Source organism: Panthera pardus, unplaced genomic scaffold (genome assembly GCF_024362965.1).
Source record: "Panthera pardus isolate Hobbes unplaced genomic scaffold, ASM2436296v1 HiC_scaffold_10, whole genome shotgun sequence".
Lineage (NCBI taxonomy): Eukaryota > Metazoa > Chordata > Mammalia > Carnivora > Felidae > Panthera > Panthera pardus.
Genome location: NW_026526655.1, coordinates 57,331,912 through 57,352,252, shown reverse-complemented (window position 1 = coordinate 57,352,252; position 20,341 = coordinate 57,331,912). Strand labels below are relative to the sequence as shown.

At 34.5% G+C, this 20,341-nt stretch overlaps 1 protein-coding gene across 4 annotated transcripts in view; it reads right to left on the bottom strand.

Moving 5' to 3' along the window:
* Positions 1 to 20,341, bottom strand: part of LNPK (lunapark, ER junction formation factor) — a 75,637-nt gene that overhangs the window by 16,344 nt on the left and 38,952 nt on the right. For all 4 annotated transcript variants that reach the window (XM_019460216.2, XM_019460232.2, XM_019460207.2 and 1 more), the window contains one exon: positions 5,852 to 6,064. In XM_019460216.2, coding sequence (XP_019315761.1) covers positions 5,852 to 6,064 — 213 coding nt within the window. The remainder of the gene's footprint in view (positions 1 to 5,851; positions 6,065 to 20,341) is intronic.

Genomic DNA, 20,341 nt, shown 5'->3' with positions numbered 1-20,341 from the left:
GGGTTCTGTGCTGACAGCTCAGAGCCTGGAACATGCTTCAGATTCTGTGTCTCCCTCTCTCTCTGCCCCTAGCCCACTCTCATTCTGTCTCTGTCTCTCTCGAAAATAAATAAACATTAAAAAAAATTTTTTAATAAAATACAAAGACACAAATAGTTTAAAAATAAATAACGGAAACAATATATATAAATTTCCTAACACTAATCAAAAGAAATCTGGAGTAGCTGTATTAATATCATTATCAGGGATAAAAAAGGGTAATTTATAATGACAAAGGAGTCAATTTATCAAGAGAACACAATAATCCTAAACATACATATGCATCATAATGCGCTTCAAAACACATGAAGCAAAAACTAACAGAAGTACAAAAAGAAATAGACAAGTATATATTTGGTATATATGTAATCTATATATGTATACATAATAGTATATACAATATATATACACAATAATATATAAAATATATATAACAGTATATACAACATATATATACAATATATATAATGTGTATATATATAATAGTATTTATTTATTTATACACACAAAATAATGTGGTTGGAGATTGAGCTTTCTCTCAATAATTGACAGAATAAAGACAGAAATCAGTAATGACGTAAAAGACTTGAACACCACTATCTGCTACCAACTTGACCTGACATTTATAGCCACTCTATTCAACAGAAACAGAATATGTATTCAAGTGAATATAAAACATTTACCAAGACAGATGATATTCTGAGACATAGAACAAGTTTCAGTACACTTAAGAAGATTCAAATACAAAGTATGTTTTCCGAACACAATAGAATTAAATTAGAAATCACCAACAGAAAGACATCAAGGAAATCTCCAAATAACAAATCTCTAAATAACATACATTTAAATAACCGAGGGTTCAAAGAAAAATCAAAATGGAATTTTGAATTGAATGAAAATGAAAAAACAACATATCAAATTTATGATATAAAGCTAAAGCAGTACTTAGAGGATAATTTATAACACTAAACATCTATGAAAGGGGGTAAATCTAAAATTCATGAACTCAGCTTCCGCCTTAAAAAACTAAAAGAAAAGAGCAAATGAAACCCAAGACAAACAGAATAAAGGAATAAAGAGTAAATAATAAAATAGAAAATATAAAAATAATTGAGAAAATCTGGTTGTTTTGAGAAGATCAAAACTGATAAACCTCAAGCCAGACTAATCAGAGAAAAAAAAAAAGGTAAGATAAAAAATACTATCAACAGGAATGAAAGAAATGGCATAAATCTAAATTATAAAGATATCAAAAGGATAATAAGAGTATAATGAATAGCTTTATCCCAATAAATTCAAAAGTTAAGTGAAATAGACAAATCCTTTGAAAGACCACCAAACTACCACAGCTTACTCAACAAGAAACCGGTAACTATTCAGCATGCTAAAATTTCATTAAGAACTTTATATCTATGTTCCTAAGGGATATTAGTCTGTAGATTTTTTTTCAACTGAATTTTTAGTTTGAAAACAAAAACAAAAAACCCTCCACAAAGAAAACACCAGAGTCAGATGCTTCAACCTGTCAATTCTACCAAACATTTGAGGAAAAAATAATATAAACTCTCCACAAACTTGTCTGTGAAATTGAAGATGAGAGAATACTTTCTCATACGTTTGATAGCAAAATCAGACAAAGACATTATTAGAAAAAAAAAATACTGTTGACCAATATCCCTAAGGAAAATTAATGCAAACATTTTTAACAAACTTTTAGCAAATCAAACCCAACAATATATATAAAAAATAAAACACCATGACTAAGTCGGATTTATCCCAGGGAAGCAAGATAGTCTAATATTTAAAAATCAATGTATTTCACTGTATGAACAGACATTAAATAAACTAAAACCCCATTATTAGCATCTCAAGAGATGCAGAAAAAAAATATGATATAATCCATTATCCATTATTGATAAAAGTCTTCAGCTACCTAGAAATAAAAGGGTACTTCCTCAACCTGATAAAAGTTATCCAGATACAACAAAACAATAACAACAACAACAGAAAAAACCCTACAGTTAACATCATGCTGACTGGTGAAAAAGTAACTTCTTTCCTCCTAGGATCAGCAATAAGGCAAGAATGTCTGCTTTTGCAATTTCTTTTTTTTTTTTTTTTTTTTTAATATTTTAAGCAATCTCTATACCCAACATGGGGCTTGAACTCACAACCTCAAGATCAAGAGTCACACACTCCACCAACTGTACCAGCCAGGTGCCCCTGCTTTTGACACTTCTACTTAATATTATACTTAAAGGTTCTAGCTAGTGCAATAAGGTAAGAGTAAGAAACAAAAGGAATCCAGATTAGAAAAGAAGTAGAAATTACCGTTATTCACAGACAATGTAAGAGTCTATGTAGAAAATACTATAGAATCTATTTAAAAACTAATAAAACTAATAAGTAAGTTTAACAAGATTACAGGATACAAGACCAAAATACAAAAATTAATTGCATATATATATATATATATATAAGCTTATAATATATATAATATATATAATATAATATATATAATATAATTAATTGCATATATATATATATATATATATATATATATATATATATATAAGCAATGAACAACTGGAGATACCAAAACAAAGCCATTTACATTAGGATCAAAAGTTGGAAACAATTACATATACATTTAACCAAAAAAACATACAAAACCTACACACTAAACACTACAAATCATTGCTGAGAAAAACTGAAGATCTAAACAAAGAGAGAGACATACTGTGTTCATGTAATAAACTAGGCAATATCAGAAGAGACAAATGGAGAAGAGAGAGTAAAAGAATAACATAGTTTTGGGGGGGGCTTTTTCGTTACTTTCATTTTTATTTGAGAGAGAGCACACGCAAGCAGGGTACAGAAGCAGGGAGAGAATCTTAAGTAGGCTCCGTGCTCAGCACAGAGCCTGATGTGGAGCTCAATCCCACAACACTGGGATCATGACCCGAGCCAAAATCAAGAGTCGGATGCTCAACCAACTAAGCCACCTAGGCGCCCCAATAACCTAGTTTTAATTAGTGATTTACATCACATAAACACATCAACAACAAAAATGAAGAGTTATGAACTGTAACTCCACAAACTTTGAAAACCGAAAGAGAACTGTTTGTAGGAGATACTCTGAACTGAGAGACAACACAGAAGGCAGCACTAAGAAGAAAGTGAGAGAATAAAATAAGTGATGTTTGCCTTTGTAAAGCAAGGCAGGATGAACACAAAAATAAGATGGGCAGCAATGAAGGTTTACATGAAGACCTCACAGAAGACTTTGCAACAAAATGAGACGTTGCTGGAATAAGCCTTGCAATACAAGGATACAAGGTTTTCAAAATGATTCTGACAAAAACCAAAGTTTAAGAGTAACAATACTATGTTAATGTTTTAAAGGATAATAAAAGAGATTTGCTTTGTAAATCACCACAAACCTAAAGGCTGTTGCCATCTAAAAAAGGGCAAATGATGTCAAAATTGTAGCAATTAACAAATGAAATTTAAGTTGTAGAATAAGTTCTTAATATAACAAATCAAGAACATTTTTTCAGATTTCATCAGATATTAGTTTACTTGTATTAACATTCAATTGTTATCATCAAAAAGTAAACCTGGATGCAAACACTTAGATAATGCACACTCATTATCAAGTTTTCAACTAGAATAAGTATGCCAAATTATATCTTGAAAGCCTTCAAGTCAAATTACCTTTTGCTGGAATAGTTTACTTCTACATGTTTAAAATGAAAATGTCCATAAAGGAATCTGGATACATAAAACAACAGATTTCATAAAAAATATCTTAAATGCTGTGCATACTGATGACTTCTAAAATAACACATCTTCACATTTATGCTGTTATGGATAACGGTAATTAATACAAACATCAAAAGCAATCATTGTAGGAATACTGGTCATTTTTACACAGCCTGGCAAATTATCAAGTACCTGCTGGTTATTAATTTTCAAACATATGGGAGCCCTGTGGTAATACACATTAGATTGAGTCTCTTCCACAAATATGGCATAATGAAAAAATGAATTATTAATCTTCTCTATAAGAAATCATTTAACTCATTCATATTTTTGGCAATGTACAACGTAAATACTCTTCTACATGGAAAACAAAATCAAGAATATTAGTAAAATATGCTTTATTTACATGATCATGAAATTTAGGCCATTTTCCCTCTATAACCCTATTCTTATACATGCAATACAGTTTTTATTACTTTATACAGGTTTCTCCCTCTCTCTCTCTCTCAAAATAAATAAATACACGTTTATTTCCTTAAAACTAATTAGATACACAAATGTATATAATTCATGCATTCTCAGACAAGAAAAAGTTCTTTCATAACTTTTCAGTAACTAAGAACTTTACAAATCATGTGTATTTCAAATCAATCAGATAATAACAGAAAGATAAATAATTTTCAATCAACTTAATTTTTCTAAATTTCACAAAATACATGGCTGCCTTAAGTGACATCATTATATGTCAAATTTGAAAGTATTTTTTCAGTAACTACTTTAAAGTTATGACTTATATACATTTAATTTGCAGCCAGCTTTCTTAATTTGTTTATAAATTAACAGTTTTCTAAAATCTTATGCTCCTTTTTTTTTTTTTACGCAAAGCAGGAAAAAACTCTACTGTCATAGTAACATTTAGATTGCTTTTATTATATAAGTGCCCTGTATACTTGATATCAACTACTCACTAGCCTCAAAATCATTATAAATTATAGGTTAGTAATTACTCATGAAATAATAAAATCATCTAAATTAGAATTAAATATCCTAAAATAAGATAAATAGGGGCCCTGGGTAGCTCACTCAGTTAAATGTCCAACTCCTGATTTCAGCTCAGGTCATGATCTCACGGTTTAGACTGAGCCCCAAATCCAGCTCTGTGCTGACAGCATGGAGACTGCTTGAGATCCTCTCCCTCCCTCTCTCTGCCCCGTGTGTGTATGCGCGCTCTCTCTCTCTCTCTCTCTCAAAATAAATAAATAAACTTTAATAAATAAATAAAGACAAGATAAATCATTTACTACCATATTCAAGAATATGACATGGAAATTTATATAAAATAATGTGATCTGCTGAAGCAGTAGATTTCCATGTACCATCACACTCCAAAAGAAATAATAATCAGGGTAATATAATCTATTACACTTCAAAAATGGGGTCTTCCCCTAGAGCTCTACCACACTGAACAAAGAAAATCCAAAGAAATGAAATAGTAAAGGCAGCATGTTAATTTAATAGAACTTTATGCTAAAGTATCTGTCAGAAAATACTAAGGTTCTTTGGCTTAATGAAAGAAAAATCTACCAGCCCATAGTAACAATAATAGTACTGTAGACTACAATGCAGAAATAGTCTTCCTGGAATATGTTGTCATGCTTAAAAATGTATGTGAAGAGTTTAGCAAAAAACATGAATATATTCCAAAAGTGTTCTCTTCTATCCCCATTTTATATAAATCTGGAGCCATTCTAAATCTGAATATAAAAAGATATGCTATACTGTTGACTACAGAATACTACAAAGTTTTATTGCCATTTAAACAAAGAAGCCATAACAGTTAAATGAGCTCAAGAAATAGGTTTCAGTATCACAAGGTGCCAGCTGTAAAGAGTTATGGCTAATTGAATATGGAACTCCTGCTTAATCAGATAACTGCTCTGCTATTTCCAAATGAAATGCCATTTCCATACTGCCTGAAAATGGCCCGTTTTATTGGTAACCAGAGAAAACAATATAAACTGTAAATAACATTAAGTGCTCTGTTTACCCATTCCAGGCACTGAAGTAGCAGGGGATCCAAGACGTCTTGGTAACACATTTGATGATAGGGCTGGAGTAACAGTTCTTTCTGGGGGTCCACCAGGGGCTGAACTGTCCTTTGGTGGTCCAGGAGATACTGGAACTTGTGGAGAAGGGCCCTGGCTAGAGCTTGCTGGTGTTGGAGAAAGGTTTCTCTGAGCTGCAGTTCGCTGACGAATCTCTGAGAATAAGAATTAAAAAGTGTATTTTCAATTTAATATCTGTATTAGCCAATACCACAAATGACACGTTTAGTGAAGTTTTGTGGCACCAGAAAGCATCTCTAGGGTCAAGACTTCTTATAATAAGAAATCTATAAAATGTACATTGAAAACTGACTATAACAGAGTACTCCATTTCTGATCCTATACTTCCAACTGTATATATTTACACAAAAAGCCTCAATCTATCACAGGTATCACTTTTCAAAATAAATTCAATGAAAATAAAACCATCCCCAATTATGTGTCATGTCTTTTTATAGTAATCCTCTCTAACTTATGATGAAGGAAAGAAAGTTTATTAAAATTAGTGAAAACTCTAATGAAAATGGCAGATTTTTTTCAAGATAAGAAAAAAGATAACTAAGAAATGAATGAATGAAGTATATTCTAGAATCATCAAATAATTTATGAGGTACTTAATCTAAGTAGTCACAGAAATGCTGAAAAAGTATTCTTTACTATTAGGTACCATTCCCACTCTCCTTATATTATTAACATCCTTTTGGTAATTTTTTTTTTGTCAATACATTCAATAAAGGAAAACTTCCACTCTGCATAAACAGTATCATCACAAATAAATCTAAATAAATCTCATCTTTTAGTTGCAGAAATTACAAGATTTTCTGTATTAGGGGTTGGTAAATGTGCCATATCCAGGCTCCTGCCCCTTTTTATAGTTTTATTAAAACATGACAACACTCTTTTTTGTTTACATATTGCCTATAGCTGCTTTAGAAGAGCTGAGAAGAGACCATATGACTGTCAGAGCCATTTACTATATTTACTATCTGTCCCTTTACAGAAAGTTTCATAATTCCCTACTCCATAACATTTCACTTCTATCATTTCCCCTTCCCACCATATCTTACTTGAATGTCAATGGTAAGATCTCAAGTAAAGAAGTGCTTATAGCTTTTTAATTCTACATATCACCTTAAATTATCACAAATCTTTGAACAGTAGGCTGAAACTAAAGAAGTTAAGTTCCAATTGGCATGACTGGTAAAAATGCATACTTCCAGAAGCAAAATATTTTAAGTTTGGACTCTGTTTGGCAGTTAAAGATTTTCATTAAAAGTTCACTGCCACTAAAAGTATAGCTCTAGCATCAGATTTCAGTTTACTACAATCTAGTCTACCAGCTAAGAACCTGGGCCCTGTAATCAGAAAAGTCTGGTTAGAATCCTACAGCTTTACAAGACCTTAGATGGGATAACTTCACTAAACCTCTTTTCTTCATCTGTAAATTCAGGATAATAATATTAACTCATAGAACTGTAATAAGGATTAAATAAGATAATGTCTGTATTGATAGCTCACATTTACTGAATACATCCATAATATTTCAGATGACAGTGTTTTCACACAAAGTATTTTCAAATGACCAGTTAGGGTGTTATTACTGAGACCAACTAATTTTCCTCTGGCTCTTAATTTAGTCTCTAACCTAGCCACTGAAATAATAAATTACAAGCAGATCATCATTATAGAAATGGAACTGTCTTTGTATTTGGTGATTTTCCATGCAGTTTGGAAACTTTCAGATTTTACCTGGACTAATTGTATCCTAATATCTCTTGCAAATTAGCTGGTTACCTAATTATCTTTTACTCACAAGGAACACCTTAAGAGGTGGTAACACATTAGGAAAGCCATTAAATGCTGCAAAAAGTACTGAGGGGCACCTGGCTGGCTCAGTCAGTACAGCATGCAACGCTTGATCTCAGGGTCATGAGTTCAAGCCCCAGGTTGGGTATAGAGTCTACTTAAAAAAAAAAAAAAAAAAAAAAAAACACACAAAAGGTACTAAGATCAGTGAAATTATATTAAGATTTGGTCATTTGAATTGATTTCTTTTTTTTTTTTTTTTTAACGTTTATTTATTTTTGAGACAGAGAGAGACAGAGCATGAACGGGGGAGGGGCAGAGAGAGAGGGAGACACAGAACTGGAAGCAGGCTCCAGGCTCTGAGCCATCAGCCCAGAGCCCGACGCGGGGCTCGAACTCACAGTCCGTGAGATCGTGACCTGAGCTGAAGTCGGACGCTCAACCGACTGAGCCACCCAGGCGCCCCTGAATTGATTTTAAAAAACAAGGTATCAGGTACTGCAAATCATTTTTCAGCCAATTTTCAGGTAAACCATAACTCAAAAAAAGACATTTTCCTTCCAGATAAATAAAAGTTTAACATGTATTAGACTATATTAAAAGTAGCTATTAAGATTTGAAACTGCTTCCTCTAAATGCGCATCTACCCTGGAGCACTTAACTAAAGTACCCTTTTAACATCAGCCATGTAGGACTGAAAGATGAGGTCTGTAACTAGCCAGTTAACAAAGGACACCATGTGTAGCATTCCATGAAAGAGACCCTTGGCTTAATAATTTCTAAATCTAAATTTAGGCAGAAGGGAGAAAAATGATATAAGAGAGTCAGGAAAGGGAGAAAACATAGTGTCATTGTTTTCAAAGGAAAAGCAAGTAACAAAGAATTAGAATATCAATAGGTGAAAGTACCTAGTAGTACAACATCCAATCTATAGTTGGTAAGGTGTTATGAAATATTCTGGTAGTCTCAATTTAAAACATCTAAGATTTATCTACTTTTAGTCACCTGCCATTCACAAATGCTTTGTATTATAATTTCTCTAAAATGTTTATGGTATTCAACTAAGTATTATATTGTTATATTCAACATTTCCTGCATTTAAATGTAAAATACCATCCCCCCAAAATATTTACCAAGCATTTCACATCATTCTGGCAAAGTATCATAAAGAGTGTTTCATAAATTCAAGTCTTCACTACAAGATGTTTCAACATCCTTATCTGTGATCAGTCACTGATTCAATAAAAATCACATTCAACAAGAATGAGTACATGTCTATATTTTTAAATTCCAAATGAAACAAATAGAATCTGAATGAGATTAAAAACCAGTACATTACAATAAACAAATTTTAAAATAATGAAAAAACAAGACAGTTGTTAAAAAGCATAGACTGCCAGAAATAAGTCAGAGAAAGACAAATACCATATGATTTCACTCACATATGGAATTCAAAAAACAAACAGATGAAGATAGGGGTGAAAAAAAGAGAGAGGCAAGCAATAACACAGACCCTTATCTATAGAGAACATACTGAGGGTTGCTGGAGGGGAGGAGGGCAGGGGAATGGGTTAAATGGGTGATAAGTATTAAGGAGGGCACTTGTGATGAGCACTAGGTATTATATATAAGTGATGAATCACTAAATCCTATACCTGAAACTAATATTACACTGTATGTTAACTAAGTGGAATTTAAATAAAAACTTGAAACCAAAAAAAAAAAAAAACCAAAAAAAAACCAACCAGACACCGGGATCAAGCTGTGTGGATTTAAGTTTCAGCTCTACCCTGTTTATTAGATGTGCATGCAACCTTTTCCAAGTTGAGGACAACTTTCAGTTCAGCTTCCTCATAATAGGAATACTTAACCTCTTACGGTTATTGTAAAGATTAAATGAGATAAGCAACACAAAGGGCTTAACCAAAGCACAAGTACTTAATAAGTACTTAATAAACAATAACTATTAGTAGTATTCATCTGAACTTTCCAGAGATTACAATAAATCAAAAGCTAAGCAACCTACAACTTCTAAAGCCATAATTAAAATAAAATGTAGATATTAATGTACAAATTAAATGTTTTCCTAAAGTTATTTGTGAACTGACTTAAACGTGTAAATTCACAATTTATGCAAAAACTTAAATCTATAACTCTAGCATATTATCGATAATTCTTGAGATAAAAGTTCTAGAAATCAAATAATTCTCTTGATTTATCAGATTTTTACATACTGATTCTTTACATGTAGAGGGTTTTGTCTTCATTTCGGTATTAAGCTGGAATAGGAAGAATACCATATTATAGTTAGGAGACCTGGATTTTCATCCTAGTGATACCACCAGTTCCTTATGTAGATAAAAAGTCTTTTATCTACTCTGGGTTTCAAATTTCTTTAAAGAGTATTGGCAAAACTACAAAGATGATCCTCATATTTTCCCTAGCACTGGTCAAAGGTTTTCTGAACACTGTGTCCGGTTCTAAGCCTCATAAGAAAAAGTGTCAAGAAAAAGCTTTTGAATGATTCACATATGTAAATGCGGAGATTTTTAAATTGGGGGTGAATAAGGCTCTTTATAAGTGATTACTAAATGTAGTTCTGTGAGATATAAGGGATATATCTTCAGAATTTCCATTGTTAAATGTATATAAATTCTGGTCTCTAATGTTTAAATTTATATGATTCCTTTAAACAATCAAAATAATAAAGACCATGGATCTGACATCTCTTTTACTTTCAAAATTTTCTGAACTCTATATTCACTGTACCATCTTCTACATATTCTACTCATGCTAAGCTACTTTAAACTCAGCCTCTGCCCTATTTCTCCACTTAGATTGTTTTCTCAATAGGTGGATGCCTTTTAACAACAAAATTACTCCATAACCTCTTCCTTCCCATAGAGGCAAAGCTTTTGGGAGGGAAGAAAAACTTCCCCAACATTTCACTTCTCAACCCAACACAATCTGTTTTTTGTCTTTCTTAGCTACAATATCACTTACCACTTACCACTGAAGACACCATTGCTTTGGTTACCAACAAACCTACACCATTACTGTTAACAGCTACTCTTTAAAGAATCCCTATTATCTACTAGGAACTACACTAGGTGATTAATGTGAGTTTACTAATTTCATCTAATATTTAAACCAACTCTTTGAGATAATTCTCATCCTTAGTTTTCAAAAGAAGAAACTAAAGCTCAAAAGCTAAGCAACTTGCAAATTCTCACAGTAAAATAAGAGATGGAGGCAGGATACAAATCCCAGTGTTTATTACAACAATGCCTTCAACTCTGTTATAACTTATCAGATTCAATGGCCTCACTTGTCTTCTACTCACCTGACCCTTTGCAGACTATGACAGCAGATGCATCCCTAACTACACTTCAACTTTCTAGATGCCAGTTTAGTTCTGCTTTTAACTTTAATCATTCCTTCTTTTTCCTGGGCTCCTCCTTTTGCCATCTACCCTTAAATGTTAATATTCCCTGGAGTTCTGCCATAGGCCTTCTTACTCTGTTTTCTCTCCCTGGGCAATTTCACTCAATCCCATGGTTTGAATAACTATCATCTATACGTCCCAATCGTTCCTAATCTGTACCTATAACCTTAACCTTCTTCCTGAGCTTCATATGAAATAATCAATTACCTATAAACCATACCACTTAGATGTCACTTGACTCAACAAATCCAAAAGCAAATCCATTATCTTCTACACAAACGTACTACTCCAAGTCTTATGCTTATCTTGCTTAAAACATCTAACCAGTTGCCAAAAACCTAGGTGATATCTGGACCCCTCTTCCCACTCCCCACTTTCCAAATCTAATTGTCATAAAATCTTGTCAATCTAATCTTAAATCTTAATTATCTCTTAAATCTCTTCTTTTTCAACTCCTTTGCCACAACTTTATATCCTGTAGGCCTTTATCTCTTACCTATATTAGATTATATCCTAATCCATCTCCATGTCTTCAACCTTGTTCTCTACAAATCCATTCTCCATATTACAAAAAAAAAAAAGTGTTCTTTCTAAAATGCAAAGCCTCCAGTGGCTTTCCATGTCACATATACAATAAAGTCTCAAACTCCAGAATGTTGCATACAAAATGCTTCATGATCATCCTTCCCTCACATAAACACTACCTCCCTTTTTTGGGCATACAGCACTATTTGCAGTCTCTTAAGGTAGCCCATTGTTTCCCTCTTCTTATCTTTGCATGTGAAGTAGACCTGAACAGTCCTAGCCCAGTGTGTTCTCAAGGCACACTGTTACTAAAATTTATAATGCATTGTGATTTGTACCTACCACCTTCATTGTGGTCCTTAATACGTTAAGATTATTTACGTGAGCGCACCCTTTTGAACCAAGAGCTCCTAGACAGGAACTGCATCTTAGTAGCCCCAGGATTTGGTAAGTAATTACCACAGAGTGTGAGCTTAATAAACATCTGTGAAATAAATTTACTTTCCACTTGCATTTCAAGATTAAATTTCCAACTGCCTGTTATCCAACTTAGATGGTATAGTAGGCAGAAAAATGGCCTCCCACACATATGCACATTCTCATCCTCAGAACCTACAAATGTTATGTCACATGAAAGAGGAATTAAGATTGCAGACAGAATTAAGATTGTTAATCAGCTGAATTTGTGTTGCCTGCTTCATTGAGAATTTCAGCCTAACTTCAGGAGACCATACAAAAAAAGCCAACTTCAAGCAGAAAATATGCTAATCACATATGCCACTTGCCAGCCTGTAGTTTACTATTTGTGTTGTTCTGCTTTTTAAATTAATAATAAATTTTCTTATATTATTTTATAAACAAATAATCCAATTTAAAAACAGGCAGAGAACATGACTAGATGTTTTTCCAAAGAAGACACAAAGATGGCCAACAGACACATGAAAAGAAACTCAACATCACTAACCATCAGGGATATGAATATCAATGCCACTGTGAGATATCACCACACACTAGTCAGAATGGCTAGTACCAAAAAGACAAGAAATAACAGGTGTTGGCAAGGATGTGGAAGAAAGGGAACCTTTCTACAATATTGGTAGGAATGTAAATTGATGCAATCACTATGAAAAACAGTATGGAGCTTCCTTAAAAATTAAAAATTTAAAAGTAGAAATACCATACAACTTCCACTTCTGAGTATTTACCAGAGAAAAACAAAAACACTAATTTGAAAAGTTAAATACACTCTTATGTTCAATGCATCATTATTTACAATAGCCAAGATATGGAAGCAACCTAAGTGTCCATCAACAGACGAATGGATCAAGATGTGCCATTTACACACACACACACACACACACACACACACACACACACCTATACATATAATGGAATATTATTCAGCCATAAAAAGGGGTGAGAACTTGTCATTAGCAACAACATGGATGGACCTACAGGGTATAAGCTAAGTGAAATAAGTCAGACAGAAAAAAGACAAGAACCATGTAATTTCACTTATAATGTGAAATCCAAAAAAAATAAACAGGGATGCCTGGGTGGCTCAGTCAGTTGAGAATCCAACTCTTGATTTTGGCTCAGGGGAGCCTGCTCAAGATTTTCTCTCTCTCTCTCTCTCTCTCTCTTTCTCTCCCTCTGTCTCCCACCTGCACTAAAATAAAAACTAAATTAAAATAAAATAAATAAATAAAATGAACAAACAAAATAAAAAATAGACTCATAAATACAGACAACAAACTGGTGGTTGCCAGAGAGGAGGGGAGGATAGAGGGATGGGCAAAATAGGTGAAGGTGCTTAAGGGATACAAATTTACAATTATAAAACAAGTAAGCCACTGGGATGAAAAGTACACCATAGGGAATACAGTCCACAATATTGCAAGAACTTTGTATGGTGACAGACGGTAGCTACACTTAGCTTGGAAAGCTAACGTACACAATTGTCAAATCACTATGTTGTACACTTAAAACTAATACAGTGTTGTATGTCAATTGTACTTCAGTTGAAAAGAGGATGTTTGGCAACACCTGGGAGGCTCAGTCAGTTGGGCATCCAACTCTTGATTTTGGCTCAGGTCATGATCTCATGGTTCATGGGTTCGAGCCCTGCTTGGGGCTCTGTGCTGACAGTGTGGAGCCTGCTTGGGATTCTCTCTCCCTCTCTCTCTGCCCCTCTCCCACTCATGGTCATGCTCGTTCTCTCTCCCCCAAAATATATAAACATTAAAAAAAAATGTTTTGCTTTATAATTCTTTATCTCAACATTTACTTTTTTCATCACCTTGATGGTTTATTTCCACTTAGTCTCCTACCTCTTTCAACTTTAAACAACCTGCACCTGGCAGCTCACCAACATCCCATTTGGTAAATTATTATTTTACAACATTTAAACACAATTTGTTAATTCTAAGAAAAAGTTTTCTTTTATTTCCTTCAACTCAGCACGTTTATTAAGCAACCACTCTGAGTAAAGCACCACTGAATGGAATGCAGAGTTGCACACAGAGGTGGCAAGCAAAGATCACACAAAAATCATGAAACAGCAGGTAAGTGCCATAAAAAAGGAACCAACAAAGTGCCATAGAGGGCCCTAGAATGGGGAGATTAAACTCAGTGATGGGATGAAGGAAGGGTTCATGGGAATGGGGCATTTAAGACGAACACTGAAAAATGGATGGAGACATAAATGCCTTTGTTACCTGTATTAAGGCACATGTGGCAGTTTTAAAATACAAGCCCAGGATGCTTTGGTTTGCCTGCCATCAAATGGGGGATGGAGGACGTCTATGTCCCCTCCCTTGAATCTGTTCCTGTTTGACCAAGAGAATATAAATGTGCCAGTTTTCAGGACTACTTTCTGTCTCTTGGGCTGCTTGCTCTTAGAATCCAGCCACCATGTTGGAGCAAGCCCAAGTGACCCCATGAGAGAACTCCATGCGGAGAGGAACTAACAGCCAGCACCAACTTGTCAGCCATGTGAGTAAGCCATCCTGGTAGTAGATGTTCCAGGCCCAATCAGGTAGATCCAAAAGATGTGAGGCAGAGATGCTCAGTCTCTGTCAAACCTTGCCAACACTGAAAATTCATGAGCAAAACAAATGAATGTTGTTGTAAGCCACTAAGTTTTGGGGTGGTTTGTTATTCAATAGATAGCTGTGTGGGGCGCCTGGGTGGTTCAGTCGGTTAAGTGTCAGACTCCTGATTTTGGCTCAGGTCATGATCTCACGGTTCGTGAGACCGAGCCCTCTATCGGGCTCTGTGCTGACAGCATGCAGCCTGCTTACGATTCTCTCTCTCCCTCTCTCTCTGCACCTCCCACTCTCTCTCTCTTAAATAAATGAACATTAAAAAAAATAGATAACTGCAACAGTATAGATATGACACTTAAGAACATCCCAAAAAGTAAATTTACTATTTTACAAGTGTTTTCCAGATTTTTTAATCAAACATACACCTCAAAAAACAGTAAAATATGAAGTATCGTTCCCTTTGCTATCAAGATCAAAAACAGTGATTTCTACTTTAATCTTCCACATATGCCACGTAACACAAGTGAGTAAATTCTAAAAACCTACTTAAGAAGTTATAATCCATTTCCTAGAGCCATTAAATTTTTCTGCAATACTTATTGATTTCAAATTTGGCTGTGGCAGAATACAATTGACTTTTCTTTTGTTAATGTCATTAGTAGAGATGCAGGGTTATGTACAAAGGTAAAAAAGAATGTATAGGTGACTTCCTTTTGAAACAAATATAAGAAAGTCTGTTAAGAATTTATGGTCATAACTTAATCTTAGAACTTTGCCATTAAAGGTAACTGCACCATTTTCAAGTTCAAGCATCCCACTCTGAAAGCACAGTTACCCTTCCAGCTTAATTTCTCAATTATTCTTTCAACTCCAGAGGGATCTATAATCCATTAGTTATTAAAGGGGTCAGCCAACTTTTGTAAAGGGTTACATAGTAAATATCTTAGGCTTTGTGGACCACATACAGCTTCAGTTGGATATTCTTATTCTTCTTTCTTATTTTTTAGAACACTTTAAAAATGTAAAACCAATTCTAAGGTCAAGAGCCATATAAAAGAGATCTTGTAGTTCAGACCCCTGTATCACTACTACCAATACCTTTGATGTCCATCACCCGCCTCTCATGTCTTTACTTCCCTCATGATCATCTTAGATTCTACAATATATTGTCATAATCACTCCCTTGCAAACAATTTCACCACCCTGCCCCTTTATCAGTTTAATCCATTAGTCAAAACCCCAACCCTGGTTAAAACCAACTCTCTTCCTACTCCATGCCTCTACCCATACAGCTAAACAACAGGAAAACATGCACAACCATGCTTTAAATTCGTGACTGTTAACTTTAAGTGGACTTTAGTGTCCCCTGGCATTCCTACATTTTCCTAATCCATTTACTCTCTTAGTCTCCTAGAGACCTATTTTATATATTCTCTTCAGGGCCCCAACAATGTCTCCCCCATTCTCACTCTCATTAAGAAAACAGATACAATCAGAAGAGAATTCTCACTACCTACTTGTATCTGCCCATGTTCTCTGTCTTCCCTTATTATTGATGAACTATGCACGCTCGTATCGAAAGCCAACTCCTGCACTTGTACACTAAATCCCATTCCTTCTTGCCTCCTTACGGACTCTCTACCAATTGTCCCCACTCTCTCCATCATCAATTATTCCATGTCTTATAGGCCATTCCCAATAGCACACAAATTTCTTACCAACCCCAAATATCTAGATTTCTTTATCCTACAGAATCTATTCAGAAAATTATACTTGCAAATATCATTTTTCATTAATTCCAAACTTTACTACTTTTTAATCTACTAAGAACAAAGTCTTCCCATCTCTCAGTCTACGATTTCTACAGAACTAGAAAGAATGCTAAGATTCTAAGTACCGTTATCATTCTATTAAATGTAAATATGTATATATACACATATATCTACCTTTTATGTTAATTTATTTCTTCATATCAAATGATTACCCTGATTTTCTAATATTAAGCACCCACTGATAAAAATTCCTTATAAAAAAGGGTCAAGACTAATACTGTCAAGGTCATGAAAAACAAGTCTGAGAAACGAGCACAGCCAAAAAAGCCTAAGAAGACAAGTCAACTAAATGCAATGTGGTATATCCTGGATGAGATCCTGAAACGTAAAAAGAACATTAAAAATAAATAAATAATAAATAAATAAAAAACTAAGGAAATCTGAATAAGCTATGTGGACTTTTAATAGTGAATCAATATTGGCTCATTACCCTTAACAAATGTACTATGCTAATGTAAGATGTTAGGGAAAACTTGGTACAAAGGTATATGGGAATTCTTTGTACTAGCTTGGTAATTTTTCTGTAAATCTAAAAATATTCTAAAACATTAACTTTATTAAAAAGAAGGTGAAGGTCAGGTTAGTATTGTTCCCAGTAAATATTACATTCCTTTTAATGCTAAACCTAAGAAAACCAAAGAATACTATTCTCAAATTTTATAATCAATCTCAGTATAATATATATTATTAATAATAAGTAATAAGAAATAAAAGAAATATATCTACTACACGTGAATCACAGTTCTGGTTCAGCAATCATGCAAGAGAGTTAGATTCAAATAAGAACAGCACAATTCAATTTGATTTGGGAGCAAATCTATTCAAGCACCATTTATGCACATATATATTCATATATATTTTTGCACATATATATATGCACATATATATTTTTCCCCTACCTATTTCAGTTCAGAAACAGGTAAAAGAAAGGAAAGGAAGGAAAAAGAGGGAGAGAAGGAGGAGGACGAAGGAAAGAACAAACGAATGAACAATGGTAAAAGCAAAGACATAAATATTTGACTAAATCACAGGAACAGAGAACTTAAACATAAATAAAATGTATGACTAAGTCACCTACACAATAATAGAAACCTAAAAGAGATTTGAAAGGATTAAACAACAAAACTCAATTATAATTCTCAAAAAGTAGAATGAAGTTGAGATATGTTTAGAATTTTTTTCGGGGCGCCTGGGTGGCGCAGTCGGTTAAGCGTCCGACTTTAGCCAGGTCACGATCTCGCGGTCCGTGAGTTCGAGCCCCGCGTCAGGCTCTGGGCTGATGGCTCGGAGCCTGGAGCCTGTTTCCGATTCTGTGTCTCCCTCTCTCTCTGCCCCTCCCCCGTTCATGCTGTGTCTCTCTCTGTCCCAAAAATAAATAAAAAACGTTGAAAAAAAAAAATTAAAAAAAAAAAAAAAAAAAAGAATTTTTTTCAATAAGGAAAAAATTCCAAACAGCAATTAATTACTGCAGATGAAGAACTAGTAATACTAGAATAGGACCCTCCAGAAGAAATACTTTTAAGAGGAAAAAAAAAAAAAAGCTTATACGCTTCTTAAGGTTGAAAACCGTATTATATTCATCTCTGTACTCCTCATGGTATTTGCACATAAGAATTATTTAACATGTTCTTTTGGGTGCCTGGGTGGCTTGGTCGGTTAAGCGTCCGACTTCGGCTCAGGTCATGATCTCACGGTCCGTGGGTTCGAGCCCTGCGTTGGGCTCTGTGCTGACAGCTCAGAGCCTGGAGCCTGTTTCAGATTCTGTGTCTCCCTCTCTCTCTCTGCCCCTCCCCAGTTCATGCTCTGTCTCTCTCTGTCTCAAAAGTAAATAAACGTTAAAAAAAAATTTAAAAAAAAAAAAAAAAAAAAAGAATTATTTAACATGTTCTTTTAAATAAACAATTCATTTATGGGGCACCTGGGTGGTGGCTCAGTCGGTTGAGCAACCGACTTCGGCTCAGGTCATGATCTTGCAGTTTGTGAGTTCGAACCCCGCGTCGGGCTCTGTGCTGACAGCTCAGAGCCTCGAGCGTGCTTCGGATTCTGTGTCTCCCTTTCTCTGCCCCTTCCCCGCTCATGATCTGTCTCTCTCTGTCTCTCAAAAACGAATAAGCGTTTGGGGCACCTGGGTGGCTCAGTTGGCTAAGTGTCCAACTTTGGCCCACGTCATGATCTCACAGTGCGTGAGTTCAAGCCCCGCGTCAGGCTCTGTGCTGACGGCTTGGAGCCTGGAGCCTGCTTCGGATTCTGTGTCTCCCTCTCTCTCTTTGCACCTCCCCAGTTCATGCTCGCACTCTGTCTCTGTCAAAAATAAATAAACTTAAAAAAATTTTTTTTAATGAATAAATGTTAAAAAAAAATGTTTTAAATAAAGAAACAAACAATTCATTTATCTTATAACTAGTGGTTAATTCTCCCTAAAAGGCTAAAAGGATATCCAAAAGCAGTACCACAGGAATCCACAGCAGAGACCAGCAATGGTTTTTCTATGAGTACAATATGACATCAAAAGGAAAAAATGTATTTGAGTTTCAAAGGCTTCTAAGGAAAAATAAATTTAAATTCTTCAAGGAAATTATGTTGCCTAAATATTATTAAATACTTAAGAATGTCAGTAAAGGGTTCATACCTCTTTTTTTTTAATGAGAGAAAAGAGCAGATTTTTTTTAAGTAACAGCATCAGCTTTCTGCAAAATATCACATTTTAAAAATTTCCTAAGGTTATTTAAGAAGTAGTTTTGAAACGTTAGTACCAGTTATACAAAATACTGTAAAAATTATAGAAATCTGGCCTATAGACCGAACACTCTTTTTAAAATTACTAGAAAGGGGGTACCTGGGTGGCTCAGTCAGTTAAGCGTCTGACTTCAGCTCAGGTCATGACCTCATGGTTTGTGAGTTCGAGCCCCACATTGGGCTCTGTGCTGACAGCTCAGAGCCTGGAGCCTGTTTCGGATTCTGTGTCTCCCTATCTCTCTGGCTCTCCCCTGCTTAGACTCTGTCTCTCTCTCAAAAATAAATAAAAACATTTTAAGAAACATTTAAAATTACTAAAAACAAGTGTAAGTTGTAGAAAAATTTAAACGTATTATGAAGGCAGGAGTTTCAGTGCAAGTATCTATGACTAATTTATTTTAATCATATGTAAACTTATTATATTCATCAAAATATCAGGCTTCTATTTCTATAAACCAAAATCCTACTTATAGAAAACGGGAGAGGGTGGGATTCTTCCCATATAGCCCTGCCAATCAGAAAACCTAAAACTGGGGCACCTGGGTGGCTCAGTCAGTTAAGCCTCTGACTTTGGCTCAGGTCATGATCTCACATTTCATGAGCTCAAGCCCCATGGCAGACTCTGTGTTGACAGCGGAGGCGGAGCCTGGAGCCCACTTCCAGTTCTGTGTCTCCTTCTCTCTGGCCCTCCCCTGCTCATTCTCTCTCTCTCAAAAATAAACATTTAAAAAAAAAAAAAAGAAAGAAAAGAAAAAGAAAACCTAAAAGTATTATGGCTTATTTAGTACCAATGGTCTCTGTGGACATTTATAAAAGAATTGACTTCTGAAAGTTCTAAATGTCATCCTTAACTTTATAAACCAGGCTACAATTCTGATGATTTATAAGAATAAAAGTTAAATTTTAAAAAATGGTTTTTTTAATGTTTATTTATTTTTGAGAGAGAGAGAGACAGAGCACGAGCAGGGGAGGAGCAGAGAGGAGACACAGAATCCAAAGCAGGTTCCAGACTCCAGGCTCTGAGCTGTTAGCACAGAGCCC